This window comes from Rhinolophus sinicus, chromosome 14, assembly GCF_057876585.1.
Source record: "Rhinolophus sinicus isolate RSI-liver-muscle chromosome 14, RSI-T2T, whole genome shotgun sequence".
Lineage (NCBI taxonomy): Eukaryota > Metazoa > Chordata > Mammalia > Chiroptera > Rhinolophidae > Rhinolophus > Rhinolophus sinicus.
This window is the reverse complement of record NC_142514.1, coordinates 136,388,833-136,413,527: the sequence shown is the minus strand read 5'-3', so window position 1 is coordinate 136,413,527 and position 24,695 is coordinate 136,388,833. Positions and strand designations below refer to the sequence as shown.

At 43.8% G+C, this 24,695-nt stretch overlaps 1 protein-coding gene across 14 annotated transcripts in view; it reads right to left on the bottom strand.

The window, feature by feature from the left end:
• The window catches only part of TENM4 (teneurin transmembrane protein 4), a 2,724,551-nt gene that overhangs the window by 16,763 nt on the left and 2,683,093 nt on the right, over positions 1 to 24,695 (bottom strand). For all 14 annotated transcript variants that reach the window (XM_074335694.2, XM_074335702.2, XM_074335700.2 and 11 more), the window contains 4 exons: positions 21,868 to 22,745; positions 9,579 to 9,751; positions 4,608 to 4,843; positions 713 to 1,009 (listed from right to left, as the gene is read on the bottom strand). In XM_074335694.2, the coding sequence (XP_074191795.2) occupies positions 713 to 1,009; positions 4,608 to 4,843; positions 9,579 to 9,751; positions 21,868 to 22,745 (1,584 nt within the window). The remainder of the gene's footprint in view (positions 1 to 712; positions 1,010 to 4,607; positions 4,844 to 9,578; positions 9,752 to 21,867; positions 22,746 to 24,695) is intronic.

The following is a 24,695-nucleotide window of genomic DNA, read 5'->3' as shown; positions in this document are numbered from 1 at the left end:
CTCTTGGAGATGCTCACCCAGCCCAGGAGGGAAGACTGACCACAGAGCAAGCAGAACCTGGGCCTGGGACAGGTGACCAGGCACAGGAAACAAAGTAAGAATCTGGGGGCCAGAATTTGGCATGAAGTATAGACTCTGTTTCAGGAATAAGTCAGAAGGATCTAGGCATCAAAGCAACCATTTTCTCCTATTTGGGTCCAACTTTTGATATCAGGCCCTTTCTTATTATTCCTTGCCCCTGGGATGAAACGAATCCTGACCTGAAACAGAAGGGATTTACTAAGGCCACACCCAGCCTTCAAAGCTCAGACTTAAGTACTTTCGGCCTAATTACTGATCCCTAGGCTCTGCCTTGTTCTCTGTGACCAGATCACCCCATGTGACCTAGATCTGGGAGCAGACCCCTACCCGAGTCCAGTCTTTCTCCGTAAGTCAGGGTGGTGTCTGGGCCTGCTCCCAGCTCCAGTCTATCAGCTGCAACTTTCATATTCTCCGGCCCCGGGACCCCCATCTGCGATGGCATCAACATGATCCATCCAGATACCTCTTGGGAGCCCTGGCCCTCTGTTGAAGATTTCCCTGAACATTGCCTTTTGGAGACTATATGGGTCAGAACCATCAAGGTCAGCAGACTGGGCCTGGCCATGGGTTGAGCCACAATGACCGGCTTTCTACATGGCAAGGCCACTGACAGAGGGAGATAGACACATGCCTTCTCTAAGTACGTGTAGCTCCATGTCTTCCCGTCAGCAAAGATCCTGGACGTGATGCGACCTGCCTGGTCATATTCCATTCTCTCAGACATGATACCCCTCTGGATGCCGGCTATGTGCCCCCCTGGGGAGTAGGTCACATTGACGCCATTCAGCCTGCTGCTGGGTGACCAGAGGCTGGGCCGCCCTGCCTGGTCGTACAGGATCCGGAGGGTGAACTTGCGGTGGTCATCATAGATCTTCTCCGTGCGTGTCACGCGGTCAAAGTCCAGAGACAGGAGGTTCCGGTTGTGAACCTGGAGCAGGAGGAGGAGGAAGAAGTTAATCTGGATTTTGAGAACTTTGGTCTGAGAAGCTCCTAAGTAGAGGGGGCAGCACAGGTCATAGGTGTCAACAGACAAGGGTTTGGGTTCTGGCTCTGTCACTTGTCAGCTCGGTGAAGTTTCCTCATCTGTAAAATGGGAATAATAATGCTAATTACACAGTGATGTTGTGAGGATAAAGATGATGCAGATGCTGAGCAAAGAGTAGCTGTTACTGAAGATAATCCACATCATTTCCTAACGTGATTCCTCTAACGCGGACAAGGCAGATCCTTCCTGACTCCCTCCTAAAAGAGAACAGGCCCCGTGGGTCCAGCAAATCAGTGCCTGACCCATTTATTATGTGCCAGGCCCTGCACTAGTGTCTGACACTGAGGAGACCAGAGCTCAGGATGAGAAGGGACATGCTCCAGATCTTGTGGCTGGTGAATGACTGCATCTGGATTTGACTGTCACCACTGCAATGTGCCAACAAATGCTTAGCGGTCCTCTCAGAGAGTCTGCCCCTTCTTGGGGCTTAGGACTTCCCTTCCCTGGTAGGATCTCTCCTGCCCTCTGTCACCACAATTAGGGCTTCTCTGTCACTTCAGTCAGCTTCCAAGCCTCCTCCTTCTTCTTCCTGGAAACAATGGGAGGCATTGGGCATTTGAATCTGGGACAGCTTTTCTGGCTGTGGGCCGCCTGGGGACACAGTCCTAGCTTTGGAACATCTTGCTCCTGCCTCCAGGATCATAAGCCCCTTGTATGAGCTCTACCTGGGCTACTAGGTCAGCAAACAATTCAATTTCCTATCAGAGTCAGAAATACAGGGCTCCCGCAAGGGTAGCAATAAGTCAGGTTTTTCATATTTTAATAACGAAATATACTTCAGAGCCCTGTTTATGTATTTGGATCCACCCCTTAGGTACCAGTTACCCCTGAAACGCTGCTAGGTACTCTGAAAGTAAAATGCTGACTTCCTTTAATTGGGGTCTGGCATTTGGGCACATTTTCTCATTCTTCCCTTAGTCACTGGTTAAATTTGAAAAGTCTCAGGAAGACCCAAGAGGAGAGCAGCCAAGGTAGGTCACATGATGCAAAATAGCACACATGGACTGAGGTAATGAAAGGCCTTCTGGGGCCTTGTGTGGTTAAAAAAAAAAAAAAAAAGGTTCAGGTCTAGGAATTAAGGCCAGGATTCAAGCCTCAACTCTGTGACTAAGTTTTCTGTATGACCTTGGGCAAGTGCCATTCCCTCTCTGAGTCTCCATTTCTTTCTCTGTAAAACAGCAGGGCTGTTGGGAAGATTGAAGAAACAGAAGTAAATTACCTAGTGGAGTGCTGGGCACATAGAAGGTACTGAATTAATGATTGCAATTATTTGCATTAAATGACAGCTAATGATCACAGTCATTCTCACAGGAAGTAAAGACATGTGTGTCTCTCCCTTCTCCCCAAACAAATTCTAAAGCCTGGAAAATAAGGATTTATAATGATGATGCTGAGATGACTTTAGCTGTGAATGGCCTGGTTATAATAAGGTTGCCTTCCCAGGGGTAATCAAACACAATTGCAGAAGCAAAAACAGTGTGGCAGACAATTCCCATGAAAAATCAGAGGCATTGGAGGCTGAAGCTGTGTTCTTTGCCGAGAGTGCAAAGGAAGATTCAAAATCTGCATCACCAACAATGATGGAGCCCTTTTTACAGCCTCATTTGGAAGGTCCCCGGTGACTGCCCCCAAGGTGGTGCCACCTAGCCAGCTGCCCCCTTATCCTCTGGAGGACCTCTAGTGAAGGGAAGCTATACCTCTGTGGCAAAATTCATAAAATTGAATTAAGCAGCTCACTGGGGAACCACCTAATGCTTCCTGTGCTTGGTGGTGGCGGCAATGAGATTATTTTCCATCTTTCTTTATTAAAACAGTTCACAGTTATATAAAAAATGAGCTCCATTATGGGGAGGTGCACCCGGCTAACATTCTAATTCCACATGCCGCACTGTGGGTGGCCATTTATATGGGGAGGACGCGGAGATGTGGACACCTCACTGGAGCGCCATTAATCTCAGGCTGGGAGAGGGACCAATTCAAGCCTGGGAAACTTTTGGTCCAGCTCATGTGGCAGAGAGGAAATCCTAATAGCACTAACTGCTACCACTTATTGAGCACCTGGGGTCTACCAGCACTGGGCTATGTATGTCGAATATATTATCTGGCTTCTGCAGAGGACTAGTATGTGGCTCAGAGGAGCTGCTCAAGGCTACACATACAGCCCACGTCACAGTTTCCGTTAAGTGCACTGCCTCAGATGTGCATGAGGGGCTGCTGGAGAATTCAGGCAAGGGCTCAGCGAGGCCACAGAGAACAAAGACAGCTAGGCCTTCCTCAGGGAACTAGGGAAAGGTCGTTTCTCAGAATAGATTGTTACCAGAGTTCTTGGCTGTTGCGGGCAGGCAGGAAGATTGGTTTTCTGGCTCTAGTTGTGTGATACGGAATAAGTCACTTAATGTTTCTGTTGAATTGAACTATGAGACAGGGTACTTATTTTCTAGCCTTTAACTTAGCTATGTGAGTCTGGAAGAAACTCCCTTCCCTCTTTGGAACTCAGGGGCCCCATGTGTGAACAAGAGGCTTCAATGAACTTTCTTTGCTGAATGGCAGCCGTGTTGCATGAGGATGCTTCTGTGGTTTTTAGGAGTCAGGGACATCTGGTTCAGTTTGGTGGTTCCCTTCAGCTCAGCTAGTCTCTACAGAATAGCCGTGGTCTGCAAGGTGCTGTGCTGAAAGCCAGGGCTAGTTTCTTCCCTTTCAATCTCCCCATCGCCTTCCTTTCTAAAGCTGGAGGGAAGAGAAGCTGGGTAGAAGCTGGGAAGAGCTCTGGGGCAGAAGCCACACTCTACAGGAACATAGGAGTGAGGCAGAGAAAGGGCTGGGTCAGGGCATCCACGCATTGGAAAACACTTTAAAATGCCAGACCACAGATGCCAACCCACTGGCAGTGACAGCTATGGTGGGGTCGTTTTGCCCATTTAGGAAGGATAATTGCCTGGAAATAGTGGAGAATGTGGCTTTGGTTCCAAACATCTAAACTGAATTTTTAGACATATTAGCAATAGTAATAACAATAATAGTAGCAAGAATAGCAATAACAGAACCAACAAGAGTAGATATTACTGACCACTTATTATGTGCCAGACTCTGCATGAGGCACTTTTTTCTAATCTTTGTAGGAACTTGTAAAATTGGTTTTATCTTCCCCATTTTATAGATAATGAAATCAAGGCTTTAAGAGATAATGGATTTGTCCAAATTTGCTCAGGGAATAGCAGAAGCTGGAAATCCAACTTAGGCCAGACTAACACCAAAGCCAGTAATCTTCCCACAAGTGACAACTGAAAAGATGTACAAAAAGATGACATGAGTTGCCTACTTTACTTTCCCCCTTTTGCAAATGAAGAAACTGAGGCAGAGGAATACTTTCTCCCCCGGGAGCAGTTTCAAGAACAGAACCCAGTTCTCCAGATTCTTCCTCATTCTTTCCCCCCAGGACCCAGCCTCCACAGGCGCAGACCTGCTTGGAGGCCTTGCTCACCCGCAGCCGGCGCCCGAACACGGTGACCTGGCCCCGAGCCTGCTCCTTGCGCTGTCGCCACTCCACCAGGTTGAGGCCGTTGTCTATGGGCAGCGTGACATTCCTCTTGCCCACAGTGGGGTTTACAGTGCCAGCCAGCAGGTGGGGCTCCGTCTGCAGTGCCACCTCCATGCCGTTGGCCAGCAGCAGCCGCAGGGAGCCATCGGCCCCGATGTAGTAGCTGTTTCGGACCTGGTCTGAGGGAGGGGAGAGGGACAGACTTTGTTCAGATGGGCGAGCATGGAGGGCGGTGTGTGTACATAGCAGAGACAGTGGCTTGGTTTTTAAATGTGTTTGTTTTTCTGATTATAGAGACAAAACATTATTATTGAAGAAACCTAGGAAAATGTAGGATTATCCATCATCTCAATACCCAAAGAAAACCACTGTAAATATGCTGGCATTTTCTTAGATGTTGGGATATTTCCTAATATATTCATAGTATAAAATATTGCTTACAGAGTTTTTCACTGATGATTGTATTACATCGTTGAGTGTTTTCCATGAAAGTTTTTATTAATGATTGTGTAGTACTCCATTGTATAGAAATACTATAATTTATTTAACCAACCCTCAAATAGATTGCTGCCAGTTTTCATAATTACAAGTAACACAACAAATAAATATATTTTAAACATTATGCTAAGTGAAAGAAATCAGACATAAAAGGCCTTGTATTGTGTGAGTTCATTTATATGAAATGTCCAGAAGAGGCCAATTCATTGAGATAGAAGGAGGATCAATGAGGGGAAGGGAGAGTGGGGAGTGACTGTTGATGAGTATAGGGTTTCTTTTTTGGGGGGGATAAAATTTTTCTAGAATTACATAGCAGTAATTGTTGCATAACTTTGTATATATACTAAAAACCACTGACTTGTACACTTTCAAGGGGTGAATTTTATGGCATGTGAATCATATCTCAATTAAAAACATATTTTTTAGATAAATCAATGTCTTCCTTTTAGGTTATTTAATCAAAATAGACTCCTAAAAGTAGGATTAATAGAGCAAAGGGTTGAACATTTTTAAGGCTCTTGATATATACTAGGGTAACAATGTTCTTTACAACAAGGTGAAAAATAACTCCAATACTTAAATCACTGAGAGAATGCCAAATATACATATATATACACATACATATGTATTTATATACACATTTTTAAATACATATGTATTTACATATATTTAAATATATATAAACATATATATATTATATAAATATTTATTTACTTATATATATATATATAAATATAATCATTGTCATATATGTGTACATACAGATGGTTCCCAACTCGTGATGGATCTACTTAATGATTTTTCGACTTTACAATGATGTAAAAGCAGTAATAAATTACATAAGATATTCAATACTTTATTATAAAATAGGCTTTGTGTTAGATGACTTTGTCTAACTGTAGGCTAATGTGTTCTGAGCACGTTTAAGGTAGGTTAAGCTAAGCTATGATGTTCAGTAAGTTAGGTGCATTAAATGCATTTTTGACTTAAGATATTTTCAACTTACAATGGGTTTATTAGGACATAACCCCATCATAAGTTGAGGAGTCTATCTATCTATCTATCTATCTATCTATCTATCTATCTATCTATACACACATATATGACAATCTTTTAAAAATAGATCTGATTTTGAAATTTAAAATATTTTTAATTTGGATCTTTAGCTAAAAGCAGCTTCTGGAGAATAAAGTAAATTTCAGCTGTGAAATGCACACTGAGTTCTTTTCTAAAAATGGAAACAATCTCTCTGACTTTCGCTGCAGCTTCCTGCCTTTTATCCTTCCTGGGCTGTTTCCTCTGTCTGCACTGCCCTTCTCTTCAATAAATGCTAGGCCAAGTCCTTCCTTAATGGCTCTGCTTAAATGTCATCTCTTCTGAGAAGCTTTCCCCGTCCCTCTGGTCAGAATGAGTGCCACCCTTACACACCCCTTAACCTCTCTATGGGGCTCATTAGTAGTCTTGCAGCTGAGGGGTGTAGTGTTCCCCATTCCATTAATGACCAAATTCTCAAATATGTCAGTGCCTCCCATGAGAGGCACTCTTGTGTTGAGATTGAGACTATGGACTTTGGAGCCAGGCTACCTGTGTTCAAGTCCCAGCACTGCCATTCTCTTGCTGTAGGACCTTGGGAGAATTCTGTAACCTCTTATGCCTCTGTTTCTTTATCTGTATACTGGGGATAATAACTCTACCCTTACCTTATAGGATTGAGATAATAAATATGGAGAGCTGAGAATAGTATTTGGCATATAGTAAGTGTTATAGAAATGTTAGCTATTACTAGTTTTATGTACCTTGTACTGTGCTAGTCACTGTCACGTCTCTTGTCATTCTATCTCCTGCACCGCATGTCACATACGTGTCAGAGTGAACTTTTCTACTGTGATCATGGTCCTTCAATAGCTCCCCATTGCCTTTAGATTAGTGGTTAAGAGAATGGGTTCTGGGTCGAATGACCCTACTAGGTGTGTGACTTTGGACAAGCTACCTAACCTCTAGGTGCCTCAGTGTGCTTTCATCTAGAAAATGGGTGATATTAATAATACCTACCTCATTGGGTTGTTGTACGGATCAAATAGGACTGTGAATGTAAAACACACTAAAAATATACTCCATACCAATAAGTGCTCCAAATGTTAGCTAGTGTTATTTTTATTGCATGGGCTTAGTAAACATTTGCCGGACTGAACTAGATATATACGAGGCTATGTTTAGCTATCAGGATGTAGTTTTTGTAGGAAAACCCTCACTGCATCTTCCCCGCCTGAATGGCATCCAGTTGGCACCCCTCTCCCCTCCCTTCCTCCCTCCACTTTTCTCCCTTTTCCTCTCTCACACATAGGATTCTAAAATCTGCCTCAAACTTGCTATGCATTATTCACTGACAATCTGTATTTTACTTCCTCTGAACAGTGAAAAAGCATGTGTCAATTTATCTTTCAAAGCTGCTTCTTGCTGAATCCACATATGTCCATTAATGGTGACTTTGGATGGGACTGCATCTGCAAAGGCCCATCTCAAATGATCCCCATTTAATGTGAGCTGTGACTTCCCAAGGCTGCTGCTCATTAGTAGCTACTTCTTATTTCTTCCCCTAGTTCAGACACAAGATGAAACTGAAAGAGCTTTTTACAAAGACTACTGAGGCGGCTGCAAAACTGAGCATCTGGGCCTTGTATAAAAGGAGGAAAGGGAGCTTGGCAGAGGTACCAAAGAGAAAACACAGGTACCATGTTTCCTGGATTCCAAGTCGCACTTTTCCTTTTCACATTTTAATGTTGCTGAAATGGCAATGTGTCTTATGTCCTTGTATGAATTGCCCCACCCTTTACTCCCCAAAGAGTTGTTACTAAATTGATGGTACATTTTGAAATGTTTTTAAATGGTACTTTTGAATTGCCCAAATATAAGAAAGCCTGCATTCACTTTTGAGAAAATTACTCAAAGCCAGCTTAGTGGTATGGAGGATCTGAGACAATTCTTAACCACAGGGAAGAAAACAGGTTTGAAGGACAAGATGTCCAAGTGATCAGCAGATTGCTCTTGTTGGTCAGGCAAAAGCTTGGCTGGCTCCGAGTGGGTACCTTCTCTGGGTAATAGGCCAGTCAGAGCATAAATACCTGGGGTGAGTCCCAACCCACTGCAATAGGTGCTTGCTGGGGAAGGAACTCTAGGGCTCGGTTTCTCTTTGACTGAGAACCGCTATTGTTCTTAGAGCTTTTTTAAAGGCATAGGACTACATTTGGGAGTAAAAGCGGCTGTGAACATATACAGTTATTTTCTTATGGCAAATCAAACTGCTTGTTAATGAATTAATTGATCCAACAAGAACTTACTGAGTAATACTATGTGTTTGGCCTAGGCTGGTCACTCTATGTACCTTGTCTAAAGAGATGGTCTGAGCCACCCTAAGAGGCAGGTATTGTAATTCAGCCCCATTTCCCAGACCCAGAAACTGAGGCCCAGAGAAGAGCGACTCCACCCAATTCACACAGGTAAGAACTGGCACAGCAGGCATAGGGGCCCAGTCTGTCTCACCGAGAACTTCTGCTGTTTGCACTGCCCCACACCTTTGACATGGCTTCAGCTTGCTTTCTTTTCCCAGAGAAGAAAATCAAGGGCCACGGTGAAGTGGTGGCAGCATCAGGACTAGAATTTAGGTTTCTGACTCCCAGCCCAGTGATCTTTTTACTCCTTTGTGTCAAAGCTTCTGGGAGTACAAAACACCGTGGAGGGCTGGGCGGCGGGTGGGGGTAGATCAAGCACAGCTTTTCCTGGTGATGGTTTCTTTTCTGTTTCATGCTTACTAAGTCCAACAAAGTTGCAAGCTCCACTCTGGGGTACCACATCCCATGAGAACAATCGAGGCAGACAATGTACAGCAATGGCTCATCACTGCGTTAGCTAAAGCAGAAAGATCAATTCATATCAAGGATTGTGTCATGGTTGCAGAGGAAGGGTCTCCTCTCTGTGGAATCCTAGCAGGGGCACAAACCATTCTCACCTGAGCTTCAGGAAGGACATCTGCATGCCCAAATCCCTTTCGTACCAGGTGTAATTATTCCGTCCTTTGTCCTTGCCTGCAACCGTGCGAGAATGTGCCTTTAATCTGAGAACCATTAGAATGGCAGAATAGCGAGGTCACCTGGATTAGGAGCTAATGGATTCTCTACCCTTTGTTCTGATGATAATGGGATGAGACAATGAAATATTACTCTGAAGCTTCTGGGAGAGAATTTATAGGACTCACGCTGGTATATTTTGAAAATTAGATGGCTGTACAGAGGGAAACCAGTTGTAATGCTTTCCTGTTTTGGGGCAGCTCCAGTAGCAGATTGTTTCTTGTGTCGTTTTCTTCCAAATGGGTCTCCCCACCCTTTTGCCTCAATGTCCCCAAGCTCCCACGTGGCTTACCTTGCAGCAGTGTATAGAAGGCACCTGAGGCAGACAGGTTGGTGGTTATGGTGACATCATCCTTGCTGGAGGTCTCTACCTGGACATGCACTGAGCTGTCTGTATCACTTCGAAAACTGCTCACCTGGCCAGTAGGGAAGGTCACATTCGTCAGGCGGCCAAAGCTGTCGTACCTGAAAACCAACGGGTGGCTCTGAGTAACAGAAATATAATGGTGCTAGAGCTGGAACTTGGCACATTCTACTATATGCCATAGTTTTGCATGTTCTGGTTTTCTTTCTGGTTAGATAATACCAAGTCTCCAGTATCTCCTTGCACATAGTTTTCAGGATACGACTCTACCTACTGATATCCGACTGCAGGCAAATGACTTACCTCTCTGAGTCTTCCTTTCCTAATTCCATAAAGTGGAGATGACACGCCCTGCCCTGCCAACCTCCCAGGCTCTTTGTGAGAACATGTGGAAGTGTCCTGTGGATACACACTAATACTCACCCATGAAGGGTGAGACAATGGCAGCCGTATGAGACCGCTGACCAAATGTCAGAGCTGAGGGACTCCCAGAGGTGATCTGGTCAAACCTGATGCCTGAATATCTTCTCAAAACCCCCAAGAACTGGTATACAGAGTTTTCCTGAACAACTCTAGAGATGGGGCTTCCCAGGAAGCTACAGAGCCTGGGAAAAGGGGACTCTCAATTCAAACCAGGACTCTGCTGCCACATAAAACGATGGGCTCTTGCAACCTCTTCCCATCTAGATTTCACATCTGGCACCAAGAAGCTATGTATCTGCAGCTGTCAGACCTCACAGCTTTGCTCTGGTGTGGTCTTTCTGAAGCATCATAATTGAATCTTAATTCTCTTTCTCATTCTCCTGATAGTAATGGAAGAAATACCTACCATTATTGAACACTTACAATGTCCCAGGTATGGTGCTGGTCCTCATTTAATATATTCCTTCATTTAATCCTCACAACTAATCTAAAAGGTATATATTATCTCCTTTTTTTTGGAGGAGTCTCAGAAATTGAGGCTCAGAAATATGAAGTCACCTGCTCAAGGTCACACAGCTAATAAATGTGGTAGAGTCAAAATTCAAACTCAGATCTGCTTCCAAGCCACCACTTGCTTCTCTGTGTTCAACGAGCATTTCTGTACTGTCCATTTGCAAGTATCCATTGTGTGTGCTTGCCTACCTGCTGCAGAGTGGTTGGGAGACAGCAGGCAGTCAGCTATTCACATTCTAGTTACTATTTTTAATTATGGGAAGCTGAAGTGTAAAAAGGTAGGTTTAAATAGCCTTTTTGCGCTTGTGCGTGAATGGGGTAAAGGTTCTTTATCTAGATGTCCATATTTCTGACTTCTACTCACGCTCAAGCTTGCAGTACGGGTTCAGCCATAGTCGTGTCCCCCATGTACTCTGGGTCTCCCTGCTGGACTTCTTCTTCTTGCTTTGCTTTTACTACTGGGGTAAAGCTGGTCTCTGGGAGCCTGAGGGTTTTAATGATGGTGAAATGAAAGGCTCAGAAGTTCAGCTCTATCTGGGCTCTTCTGTGCTTCCTTTAGCTGGGGCTGGTTTCCTGCTGGAAGCCCTGAGACCCACAGCTTCTATGGTTTCAGGTGAGGTATAGTGAGACTAGGCGCTGAGCAATTTTCTGCCGAAGGTCAGATTTGGGTGTTGCATGGATTCTGCCATCTGCTACTTCTTTTCCGTCCTTGTGTTTGGTGCTGATCATGGCATTCTTTACACTGAATCCTAATGGTTCCTGCACAGTCTGCTACAGAGGAGGTGTTGGTAAAGGGTTTTTGAATGACCCAAGACTAACTCTGGGGGAAGGGCTGGGGGGTTTTGGGAAAGTTGAACCTCTGTTGCTGAAGCCTGAGGAAGGGGAACAGAAGCTCTTTCCAAGATGGCGAGCAATGCAGTGGTCTCTACCATGTACTCAGGCCTAGGCTCGGAGGAGCAAGGCTTATCAGTCCTTTGGGCTCTCCCATAGGCAGTGAAGGGGCTTTAGAAACCTGTTGCTTGTCATGATTTCTCATTTTTCTTCCTGAGTCCAGAGTTTGCCCGAGGCCTGTCTCACCTGGAATGTTTGCCTGAGGCCTCTCTCACCTGGGGACTCCCAGAGCTCTGCTCCCTTTAACTCTAGGAGAGGCTGGTGTTCTGTTTAACCCTTTATGGCTGCTGAAAATTTGCACAGAAAGGAATTGCACAAAAATGTTTACAGTGGTTATCTCTGGGAGGCAGAATTGCAGGTGATTTTAATTGCTTATTTCTATATGTTTTATAGTCCCAAGATTTTCTATAATCAAGATGGGTTATTGTCACAAACAGAAAAGCGCTGTGACAACCCAAGTAATGCCAGATACAGGGAGCTTGGGTGTATGGCCATCTTGGGGAAGAGGACCTTTTAAATTACTGGCATTTATAGAGGAGTCTCATTCTAGGACATCTGCCAATATCAACCTCTAGGCCTTTTCAGTAAACTATTCCTAGGGTACCCCAAACTTCTAGGCCAAATATCAAGATCCCCAAAACTGGCTCTGCCCTGGTCATCTTAACTGTGTCTGTGGTCTGTGAGGAAGCTGAGCCCTATCAGATCCTGAGCCATCTTTTAAATCAACAGGAAGACCCATTTTGGTCCCACAGTTCATGGGATAGGTATGCTGATTGAGGTTGGGTCTTTGAACACCTGTTATCTTTATTAATAAACACCTACAGTCTTTATTAATGAGACTACTTACTCAGACTATCTAATTTCCTGACCTAACTAGATAAAAAAGATTTTATTATACTATACAGGAGAATTAGAAAACAAGTTTTGGAGTCTTACAAACAAGAATTGACAAAGAGATTATTGATTAGCAGTCAGATGTCACTTCAATACTACTTCTAACAAGGCCTCGTTAAAATGCCACCCCATAAAGCCCTCCCTGGTCTCTCCTGTCTCTCTTCTCCCAATTAGACTCTGGCACGACTCCATCAGAGAATGTGTCCCCTTAACTGAAATAGCTGATGGGCAAGTTATCTCCCGCTTAGCCCTGGGAGTGCTTGAGTCAGGACAGGCCTGAGGAGTCAGATGGCCAGGCTGGGAATCTGGATTCCACCACCTGCCAGCAATGGGTCCCTGGAGGGCTGTTTCTCGGTTCATCTCTGCTTCCCCAGTATTGGGTCTGGCACAGAGAAGACAGGCGGGGGACGTTGGCTGAACAAATAAACGAGTGCATGATTGGACGTGCTCTGTTGGAGAAGAGAGAGCATGATTCATTCACACGCTACCTCCTGCAGGACTTGAAAGAGGTTTGACACACAGTAGGTACATGATAAACATCTGCTGAATGCACAAATACAGAATCAACTGCTTTCACTAAATGATACTTTAGCAATCTCTGTAGGCATCTCCCTAGCGTTTTAGTCCCCAAGACAGAAAGAAGCTTTGCATAAAGGCAGACAATTGTAATTATTACTGAAGGTAGCCTGTAATACATAATGAAATTGAGCCTGAACAAGATACAATGAAAAGGCCCCGTGCCTTCAAGATCTGGTTTTTATTTTATATGAGATGGCTGAAAAACAGTAATTTCCACTCCTCACATTTTCCATTAGAAGGACTGAATATCTCAATTAAGTGAACATCAAATAGAACAGCCAATTTATAGAATTTTCTTGTCTCTTATTCATTCATGTCGGTGCCTTCCAGAGCTAGAGAAATGCCACTGGATCTCTCTGCTGCCTGATCGATACCTGTGATTATCCTGTCAGAACATGTTGCTTCTGCCTCTGTGGGGAAGAAGTGCAGCTGCCCATCCTCTGGAGCTTGAACACCTTTGCCCTGTGCCCCTCTCTGTGGAGCCCTTTCTCTTCCTGCTGCAGAGCTGCCAAGAGAAAGAAGGCCAGAGCTACCCAACAAGGGGTCAGGGGGACAGTTCTCTACACTTTCTGGATCTCAAGGAGTTGCTTCAAGCCCTGACCCCACAATTGGGTGATTCCTGGATAATGGTTTAGTTACCTCTGTTGCGGCTTTACTTAAAGTAATGGCAAACAGTCTTTCTTTCTAACCAAGAGGAATGAAAGGAGCGTATTGGTGTGGGAGGGTCCTTGGAGCCGGACGGTCTAGGCCTGGAATCCAGGCTCTACGCTTGCCAGTATGGGACTCTAAAGGACGGGCACTCAGTTCTGATCTCCTGCTAACCATCAACCCTCCACCACAAATGATATTATTTCAGGCAGGTCACCTAACATAACCTCTGTGTGCTGCTGTTTTCTCCTCTATAAAATGAGGATAAGAATACCTATCTTAGACAGAGATTGTGAAGATCAAACAAGGTAACATATTTAAAATGAAATGCACATTCTGACCAAGGCCCGCAGGATCCAATGAGACTTTGCTCAATAGAATGTCAGCCCCCTGAGGGAAGGGACTTTATTTGGTCATTGATGTATCCTCAGAACTTAGAAGAATGTCTGGTAGATGATCAATAATGTGAATATTAGTTGAATGACCTGCTCCTTCCTGCCTCTCTTTCGAATCTCACTTTGAATCCTATTCCGCCATACTGCCTGCGTTCCATTGCATCTGCTTCTATTCTCCAAACATGCCAAGCTCAACCCAGGCTTGGGGTGCTCTCACTTACTGTTTGCCTTGCTGGGAATGCTCTTCCCTCCAATCTTGTTATGGCTAGTTCTTTTTATTGTTCATGTCTTAGCTCAAATGCTATCACTTCAGCAAAGTCTTTCCTGATCACCTTTCCTGAAATAGGTAAGTCCTCCCATCTCTATCACATTATCTTGTTTTAGTTTCTTCACTACACTTATTCTATGTTTATGTGTTTACTTGTTTGTTGTCTGTCTCTTCCCACTAGAAAACAAGCTCCAAAAGAACAAGGACGTTGTCTGAATTCTCAGTGCCTAGAATACCCAGCATCTACGTATAAAAGGTACTCGATACATATTTCTTTGATGAATGAATAAATGAATGAATAGTACATATTCTTGTTTTTCCAAGACGTGGACTGAAAATTACTAAGAGCTCTACCCTTTTTATCTGCCTGCTTCCACGTGCGGAAGGGAAAGTTCACTAATATTCATAGAGTACCTTTTAGGTACCCAGCACTGTGCTCATAACCATCTTTTGAGGTAGGCATTTTTGTCATCATTTCACTGTTGGTGAAGCTGAGACTCAGAAAGCACAAGGAACTTGGCTAAGATCACACAGCCAGCAGAGGAATATAGATTCAAAGTCAAGTCTGTCTGACCTGAAAGGGTGTGTTCTTTCATCAAGCTTCCCATAAAATGGTGCTATTTCGAATCAAAACCTTTGTGTTCATCACATATGTTAAAGAAAAATTTGCATTTGGAAATCTCAAGAGGGTCAAGAAGACTGACAGTTTTCTTTTCAAGATGCTTTGCTCTGATACTACTGCCACTGACACCACAGTGATGGCAGCCCCCATTCGGGGCGGTGGAGTATGATAGAGATGACCAGCTAACTGGCGTTTCATTATTTCCTTCCACTGACTTTTCTTCACTCCATTTTCCCAAAACATCTTGGGAGCACGGGGAAAGAAAACACATAAAAGATTCATATAGTTGCTGTGAACTTGGCTCTCAGAAGAGGACCACTAAAGGGTATCTTCACACACATTGCAAGGCTTTCTTCTTTACACTCAATACTTCGCATCTCAAGGCATTTAACTATGTGCAGCCAGCAAGGAAAATGACAAATTGCCTCTCGGATACTAACTTTTGCTGATTGGGACTCTTCAGTTGGAAAATAAAATATTTGATTTTTATGACTTTCATCTATGATTGTTTCACTAACACCACTGTCATCAACAAGAAGAATTGGACACTGTGTCCTCTGTGAATAATTAGAGTTCAGAGCTCATGCACATGGGTACTTCCCTTGGTCTGAGGTCACTATAATAGATGGCATGACTACATCATTAGCTCCTCCAAAACTGGACCAGAGCTAGGGGACTTTTTTTGGCTTCTGCAATAAAAACTAATACTTGTTTGCCCATTTCCCATAGAATGAAGTTCCAACAATGAATTCTAGCCTTTCTAAGATCTGGCCCACTGTACACTGTAGGTCTTATCTCTCACTGATCTTGTACTTGAGGCAGTGCATCTGGGAGAAAGTGCCTCTGGTGGAAAGGATTCAGGTAGATCTGTGATTGAATCCGGGCTCTGACACTTATGTGTACAATGTCACAAAGCCGGCCAGTGTCGGTGCTGGTTAATCTCTGTTCTCCCCTCAGATCCACTCTGTGCCCAAAGGAGCTGACCGCCACAGACGACATCATGGGCCCCCTTGCTGGCTTGCTTCTGGTTGGATTCAGTCAATGGTAGTAGATAGTGGCAAGAGATTGGAGGTCAAGAGGAGAAGTTTTCCTTTCTCCCATCTCCTTCAGTGCCATATTTCTAACGGTGGATGCATCTATCTGTAATTGCAGCTTCTACCAGATGGTTCTCCTTCACGGTTCCAGTTTACACAGGAACTCAGCAACAATATCCTATTCCTTCCCTGCCTTGCCCTTCAGACTGATGGTCGATCACGGTTCACTATTTTTAGTGTCTGGGTGCCTCACCATCCTTTCTGGGTTCCCTTATCCCTGCCTATACCTCTATAACCTTTCGTTATTTGAAAGATATTTTTATTGGGCATACAATTCTGGGTTGACAGGTTTTTGTTTTTTCCTTTCTTGCATAGTTTCTGATGAGAAGTCTGCTGTAATTCTTATCTTTAGGTTCCTCTGTATGAAATACCTTTTTTTCCCTGACTGTTTTCAAAATTTTCTCTTTTTCTTTTGTATTTCTTTTGTAGCAGTTTGAATATATGCCTAGGAGGTGTGTGTGTGTGTGTGTGTGTGTGTGTGTGTGTGTGTTTATTCTGCTTGGTATTTTCTGAGTCTTAGGGTCTGTGGTTTGGTGTCCATCATTACTTATGGATAATTATAGACCTTTAAATCCTCAAATAGTTCTTCTGTCTTATTCTTTCTCTCTTCTCCTGGAATTCCAGTTACATGTATAGTAGACCAGCTGACATTGCCCCCCAGCTCTTGGATACCTTGTTCTGTATTTTCCTTCACTCATTTTTCTCTTTGTATTTCAGTCTGGGCAATTTCTATTGACCCATCTTCTTTCCTCAGCTGTGCCAAATCTACTGATAAGCCCATCAGAGGCATTCTTCATCTCTGTAACTGCGTTTTTCATTCCTAGCATTTCCATTTGATTCCCTCTTATAGTTTTCATTTCTCTACTGAAATTATCTATCCGATCTTACATATTGTTCACCTTTTCCATTAGAGCCTTTAACATAATTATAGTTATTTTAAATTCCCTGAAAGGTAGTTTCAACATCTGTGTCATATCTGACTGTACTTCTGATGATTCCTTTGTCTCTTGGGAGTGTGTTGCTTTTTCTTGCCTTTTTGTATGTTTAGTTTAAAGTGTGACATCCTGCGTAGCACAGTAGAAACTGAGGTAACAGGTTTAATTACTGGAGGTGGGTATGAGTTTCCTTCTGCTAGGACTTTAGTGAAGGTGTTTGAGTTAATTTAGTTAGAATTTGGACTGGCTTTGAAGTTTGTTTCTATGGCTAACCTTAGTGCATTACAGGCTTTAATTTTTTCTAGCCATACCTTATGTTTAGGGTACAAAAATATCTTTTTTTTTCTCAGTGTTGACTCCATCTTTAGCTTTAGGTCCTCTCTTTGTGCTGTGCCTCAGAAAGGATCTCTTTTCTATGCTCTTGTCCCTTTCTTATCTCTTTGCCAGCACTATTCCGCTTTTCATGGTTATGTTTAGCTTTTTAGCTAGTGGTGTGGGAAAGGGGAGAGGAGTGGTGTGAGCCTGAGAGAGTTCTCGATTGTTCTGATTAAGCCTCAGTCTTATATACCCATGTGTCCCTGAGTCTCAGGTGTGTGGCCTCTTTAGTGCCCCTGCCCCCTTTCAGGCTGAAATTCTGGGCCTATTACATATTCCTGCTCCTCTCCCAGCAAAAGTTTAAAACACGTTTTCTTCCCTCATTCAGCTGCAGTGGGTTTCCACCAGTACCAAAGTAGGATTGTGTTAGTTGCCCTTTTCTCCATAGATTAAGGCTTCTGTTCCATATTGGGAGATAAGGTGAAAACAGTCTGGGTGGAGTAGGCAGATATTTGTGCCCTTCCCTCAGCAGCTGCTGAACTCTCTCCTACCCCCCACCCCACCCCAGATCTTTTACAAGGGACACTTTCTTAAATCTTTCTCAATTCCTTTCTGAGAGTACCGGGTGGGGTGTGTGGAGAAAAGCTCTAAAGAGGATCAGGATTCTCCCAATTTCTGCAGCGTTCAAGGGCTTCATACTCTCTTTCCAGTACACACTTAGCATTTATAAATTCTCCAACCACCTCAGCTGAACTCTTCTTACTGGTGATTGGTTGCATTTACCACAGGTAAGCTAGTGCTCACATCTTGTCTTTCTCTTCAGTAGTCTGTCTTTCCTTGGATTTGGTCAGTTGGTTGCCCTGTGACCTCAGAGAAGGAGTTGAAGGAAAACTCATAATTTTGTCACTTGTCTGTCTTATTTTCTTTGTAAGATTGGGAACAATGCTCTTTCCAGTTCTTACATCCTCAGCAAAACCCAGAAGCCAAGTCTCTTCATCTGAACCATTTGAGTTGAATTCTATATCCTGCTGGGAGCACTGATAGCGCTGGAGCTGGAATTTGAATCCAGTATTCTTCTCACTGCAGCGTATTTTTTTCTTCCCATCTTTATCGCCTTTCCCTCCTGAATTTACATTTCATTCATAAAATATTTACTGAACACCTACTAGGTGGCAAGTCCTAAGCCCGATACAGAGATAAATTAGTTGGTGTCTCACAGTAGTTAGTGTGAAAATAACTATGACAGGGGCTGTCTGTCATGGGATGCCAAAGCCACTTCCCCCTATGAAACTTGGGAAAAGTGGTTGCTCATGCCCAACCCAGCAACCTAGTTTTGGAGCCTGCCTCATGCTCATCAGGCCATTTTTTGAGCCACCAAGTGCCATCTGTCCAGGAGCCCAAGTCTGAAATTAATGATGCCACACATTAGAGATGAAGACTGCGTTATAGATTCCTTTCAAGTTTTCTATGAGCAGACTTGTGGCCTGAGGGAAGGAAAGTAACCTCGATTCTCCAGAGTTGTGAACTCTTTAAGTCAAGTTGCTCTGAAGTGTGTGATGTTTATGTTACATGTATTATTTACTCTGTTGAGAGGATCGATAAAGCCAACTTAAAATTTGTTTCAGTAACAGCCCATGTCACAGGCTAGCCTGGGCTGGATTTTTTTTTTTTTTTTTTTTTTTTTTTTTCAATATTAGAGCATTTGGGCTGGAAACCACTAAGTTGCCTCGTGGAGCTAAAAGTAGAAAATTCACTAAGGCAATGATGCATTTGCAAAATATGTCCAAATCTATGTTAAGAAACATGAGAAATAATAATATCACATCCTTACTTAGGAGCTTCAGAGTTTGCAAAGTATTTTTACTTTCAGTATTTATTTAGTTTTTTGATCCTCTCACAATGACCTTGAAATGGGGGAAGGCAGGCATTATTTCCGTCTGGTTGAGACTTGTGTCTGGAAGCCAGCCAGCATGCCCCTGAGACCCATGGCTAACACGCAGTGAAAACAGCTATCTGGTACCCTCACTTGGTTCACAATCCAAACTGAACCACTTTTCCTTGACCCACTTTGCATACCTTTTCCCAGATATTCTTAGGGACCAGATCCCTTTCCTAGTTTTGATCCCTCAGACTTGACATTTGATCCTGCTCTTCTGGTCTGATCTGTAATTCCCTACCTACTTCAATTACAACTTTTGTCCGCTTCTTTGATTAGTTTACTTGCAGCTGCTCCCAGGTAATACCTTTCATGCCCAAACAACAGTTCTGCAGTTACTGGTACTGCCACTAATTTTGCTTAAAATAATAATAATAATATTAATAATGATAACAACAGCAGCTATCATTTGAGTACTTATGAGGAGTCAAGACTTTTTGAGTTTTCCATATTTTATCTCATTGAAATATTGAACCTCAGATTATCCCTATAAAGTAGATCCTATTTTTATCCCTGTCATACAGATACGTCACAAAGAACTTGGGTGAACACAGTCGCTGTGGTTGAAAGAAAAGAGATTTGTGTTCTGGTTTTGCCATGTACTCACGGTGATTTTAGAAAGACTAGTCACCTAATCTCTGTGCCTCAGTTTGTTCATCTGTAAAAAAATGTAGATGATAATGTCTACTGTATGAGGTTGCCGTCAAGATTAAATGGGAAAGAGTGTGGCATATGGTATCATCTCAAAAAGAGTCAGTTTCTCTTTTTATTTTAGGGCTTTTACCTTCAACTCCTGGGAACTGCTCTTTAGTGGATACTTTGGAATTCCAAACCCCATTTTATAAAAAGCGATTGTACTAACTTTTCCTTCTCAACAAAATATCAACTCTGGCTGTGTATTTCATCAGGGAAGACAGGGAGGGGGAAATGGGATCCTTTCTGGGAGAGGTGTAGGAAATGGTATTAGATTTCAGGGTTGGTTGAGAGTAACCCTTGCAGTGATGTGTAAGCATTCAGTTTGGGATTAGAGAGTGACCTTGGGAATTAACTGAATGCACCAACTTGCTCTGACAAAGAAACCCCTGTATTGGCTAAATAATGTATAAGAGATTTCCATCGGGCAATGGGGGAAAATTGAATTATTTAGTGTATTTCCATTTCAATGAGTTAATCAAGATAATTGCTGTTTTCCTGGATCTTTGTCTTTTCTTTATAATTAACAAGGCCCTTGTTTGGAGAAAGGAATTTAGCCAGTGAACTTTGCACAAATTGCTGTGACATTTTTTGGTGCAAATTGTATTTAAAAATCTATTACAGATCCTTTTCCTTTGGATTCTAGGACTGTGAGAAACTGATGCTTGATCAAGCTTGAGAACAATTTACGGTTCAAAGATTCAAGTTCATTTGGGATTTACAAACTCAGCAGTAGGCAGCAGGGCAGGGCTGAGAGAGTATGAGCTCTGGCATCAGACAGACTTGGGTTCTGCCATGTTCTCACTATATAACAGTGGACAAATGAGCTTCTCTGAGCCTCAGTTTCTATTTCTATAAAATGGACAGTATCACCCATTTTCCAGAGCTGTTGTGAGGATAAAAGGCAATAATATGGTTCCTAGCCCGTATCTGATGTGCAACAAGGCTAGTTCCTTCCCCATCTCCTGCATACTTATTTAATGTTCCCATGTTCAGCAGCCTCAGTTGTCTGGAACATGGCTAAGATCTCAAAAAGAAGCTTAAAAAAAATCTAAGTATAAAAAGGAGATGTTACAAAGTCCACTCATTAAAATTGGTCATAGAGGAACACAGACATATATTTGATTTTGAACAGGATTAGAATAAACCGAACTCTGGTGCTCTGACCACACCACTTGAGAAGCCCTATCCTGAATGAAGAGAAGGGCAGTAGCTACCTGAAGTGGGCACCAGGATTAAAACAAATAGTGACACAATAGTGCCTCACTAAGGGAGGAAACAGTAAAACTGTATCGATTCGGCATAGGAGCTCATACAAGAAAGTTTAGAATCATTTTAGGCAGGGGTGAAGGGTTCTGTAGCCTCACTGCCTCACTTTCTGGAAGTTGTTTTCATATTACAGCATAATATGCAATTGTGGGTATTCCTTGACTCATAAAAAGAAAGGTTTCATTGTGTCTGTATAATGTGTTTGAGAAGGGAGGCATATAAAGCACTTCAGAAATTCCATCCAAATGGTTAAAGTAAAAAAAAAAAAAAGGTTTTTGGAACTTGAAGATGGGAGCTTCAATTATGTGAATAATTCATCTATATGGAACTGTCCCTTGTCCCATTTGCCATATTTCTGGACAGTGGTCATATGACGATGCTAGCACTCTATCAAGTACTTTTTATCCCTATCACCTCCCTGTGGTATATTGAGAAGACATTCACTGTTTCCATTTTACAGATTTGGAAACTGAGGCCTAGAGAGGTTAAGTCCGTGGGAGAGGTGGGATTCAAGCCCAATTCCCCTGACTCCAAAGCTCATGCCTTCTCTACTATCCCATGTTCCTTCCTAGGAGCAATCCTCTGGAATATGAACAGGCAGAACATATTCCAGGTAATGGTTTGCATCCCAAATCCTGAACTAAAATGAAATACCAAAAATTAACACTCCTTCCATTCACCTCTACACCTACAATACATCTCATGAAAGAAAACCAGTAAGTGGCCTTGTCTTGATACTTACTCGTAAAATGTCGTCCATCCATTTTCATTGCTTTTAGTTGCCAGAAGGCCAGAGTTGCCATGGTATGTCATCATGGCCAACTCATGTCCTTGTGTGGTCACACTCTTGAGCGCACTGTTGGTGCCCATGGTCACCCAGTACACCTGGCCGTCTGGGACCACCAGCCAGAGGGGCATTCCCGTCGAGTCTCGGCGGACATTTACCATGTTGCCGTTGTTGTCTGTGATGAGGGTGACGTCGCCATCCCCAGTGTAGGTGAAGTTGTACAGGTAATCTCCTGTAGGCAGGCTCTGGGTGTACAGATGCTTGCCACTGGTATCAAACAGGTAGAGCTCCTGGTCAATGGGCGAGGACAGCTCGTACAGGTTCTGGGTATTGAGGAAAGGCTTGTTCTTTCTGATGAACCGAATTCGGATATTCCCAAGGTCAGCCACGTAGAGTTCCCCGTCAGCACATACAGCCAAAGACGACGGGGTATTCAGCTTGGCATCCTTGGCATAACCATCATCTCCAGAGAAACAATCACAGTTGGCATCATTTTTACAGTCACAGCCACTGGGGGCCCCCGCGACGAGTGAGATCTCTCCGCTCGTGGTGACCTGCCTGATGCGGTTGATCTTCTTCTCATCGGTCTCAGCGATGTACAGGACGCCGTTGTGGGACACAGCCAGGGCGGTGGCTGACTCCAGGGTTGCGTGGATGGCCACCTTGCTCAACAGGAAGTGGTCGATGCCAGGGACCTGGCAGTGCATGGGTCTCCCGGCCACAATGCGCACCTGGTGGTTCTCAGAGATTTGCAGGACCACGTTGTTGTCGAGGACGTAGAGGGAGTTGTCCATCGGGTTGATGGCTAGGTCCGTGGGCCACTCCAGGCGAACCTGACAATGGAGACACCGACACTCAGACGCCTGGCAAGGTGACCACCAGGAAGCACCCCGCACCCCATTGAGCCTCTACCAGGGTCCCAAGGGCCTGCACATGCACCCCTGCCTGATCCTCATAGCAGCCCGTCATCAACAACAGCATCTGGCACCTGGTCAGAGTGAAACCATGCAAGAACCGCCACTGAGACACTGATGGCCTCCCTTAGACTGACAGAACACGAAGAACGGACAAAAACCAATAAAGGCCAAGTAAGTAGGCAAGAGACAGACTTTGGAGTCAGACAGGCTTGGGTTGAGATCCTAGCCCCACCACTTACGACCTTGGGCAAGTTACTCTGCCTCTCGGAGCCTCAATCTTCACATCTGTAAAGTAGGAATGGCAATAGGACGAAGTACCTGACCCACAGTAAGTGCTCAGAATGACAACGAATGTGGTTATGGAGGTGGGAGGGGAAGGCAGATGCAGTCTGGAGGCTGAAGTAGGAGCTGCCCAGAGGCTTAAGACAGGCCCTTCATGAATTATTGATATGATTTTTGTATGAAAGATGACTTCTCAATTCTTTGAGCTCGCAGATTAACACATGGCTAGTGCTGGGGATGCAAAGACAAAATAAACAGGACCGCCGTCTGACGTAGTTCCAGATCCGTGATTCTTAAATCTGGTCACACATTCTAATTACCTGCAGCAAGTTTAGAAAGTATCGGCGCTCAAAGCACCTCCCTGGTCCATAAAACCAGCTCTCTGGTTGTGGGGCTCAGGCACAGGCATGCTTTCAAAAGCTTCCTGGGAGATTCTCACGTGGGGCTGGGAATGACAACTGGGTCCTTTCTCCTGCCAGTGTCATCACTGCACCAGCAGCTCTGGCATCGCCTATGAGCTGATTGGAGATGTCGAATGGCAGGTCTCACCCAAACCTACTGAATCAGAATCTGCATTTAAACAAAATCCCTGGGTGACTCCTGAAGTTTGGGAAGCCCCGCTCTAGGTAATGGTTTCTTGTACCTCAGAGAACAGCTGCTCCGGAAGGGATTAATGGAGCCAGCAATAGGGAGGAGGGGTTCAGGGGTCCTGGGCCCCATGTCTGAGCCTCCTCCGAGCCAGGCTGGGAAGCTGGCAGGGACCATGGGGAGCCTTCAGGTGGGCACACAGGGATGGATGCTGGCAGGTCGGAGGTGAGGGATGCTTTGTTGAATGGACGTGGAGGCTGGATTGTAGGATATATTGCATTGGGAGGAGCTGGAACTAAGGGAAGCCCTTTGCCAACTGTGGCCCCAAAAGGTCCTGTCACACTGCACAGGGGCTGGAAGTGCTGACAGGTGCTGCCTCCAGTTGATTTGTTTACCCCGCCCCTTAGGGACTCATTATCTTAGGTTCCTTAGCCCTCTACAAGCCGTTGACATTCAGTCCAATTCAGGGCTTATTTAAACAAGTATATTCCTTTAGATAAGACATTTCTCTTCCAGGAATTTAATCTTGTAACCATTGTGTACAAGGGTGCTTATCACAGCCATTTTTAATAACGGTGAAAAACTGGAACCAACTCAAATACCCATTGATGGAGAATTAGCTAAATAAATTATAGCACATTTAGTTCACCTATACATTAGAATACTCTGTGTAGCCATTAAAAGTGATGTTATAGATGGATATTTAATGACATGGGAAACTGTTTGCCATGTATTAAGTGGAAAGAACAGGTTACAGAACTGTAAGTACAGTGTGATCCCAACTGGGGGGAAAAATACAAGTTAGATAGATTATAGACAGAGGGGAGATTAAAAGCTTGAGGGATATACGCCAAGATGTTAACCATGTTGGGATTAGAGGTCATTTTAACTTTCTTCTTTGAAATTTTTAACTTTTTATATTTCTTATGATGTACGTGTGGCAGTTTACTAATGTAAAAAGAAACCTCAGTAAATTATGTTCACGTGAGACATGGC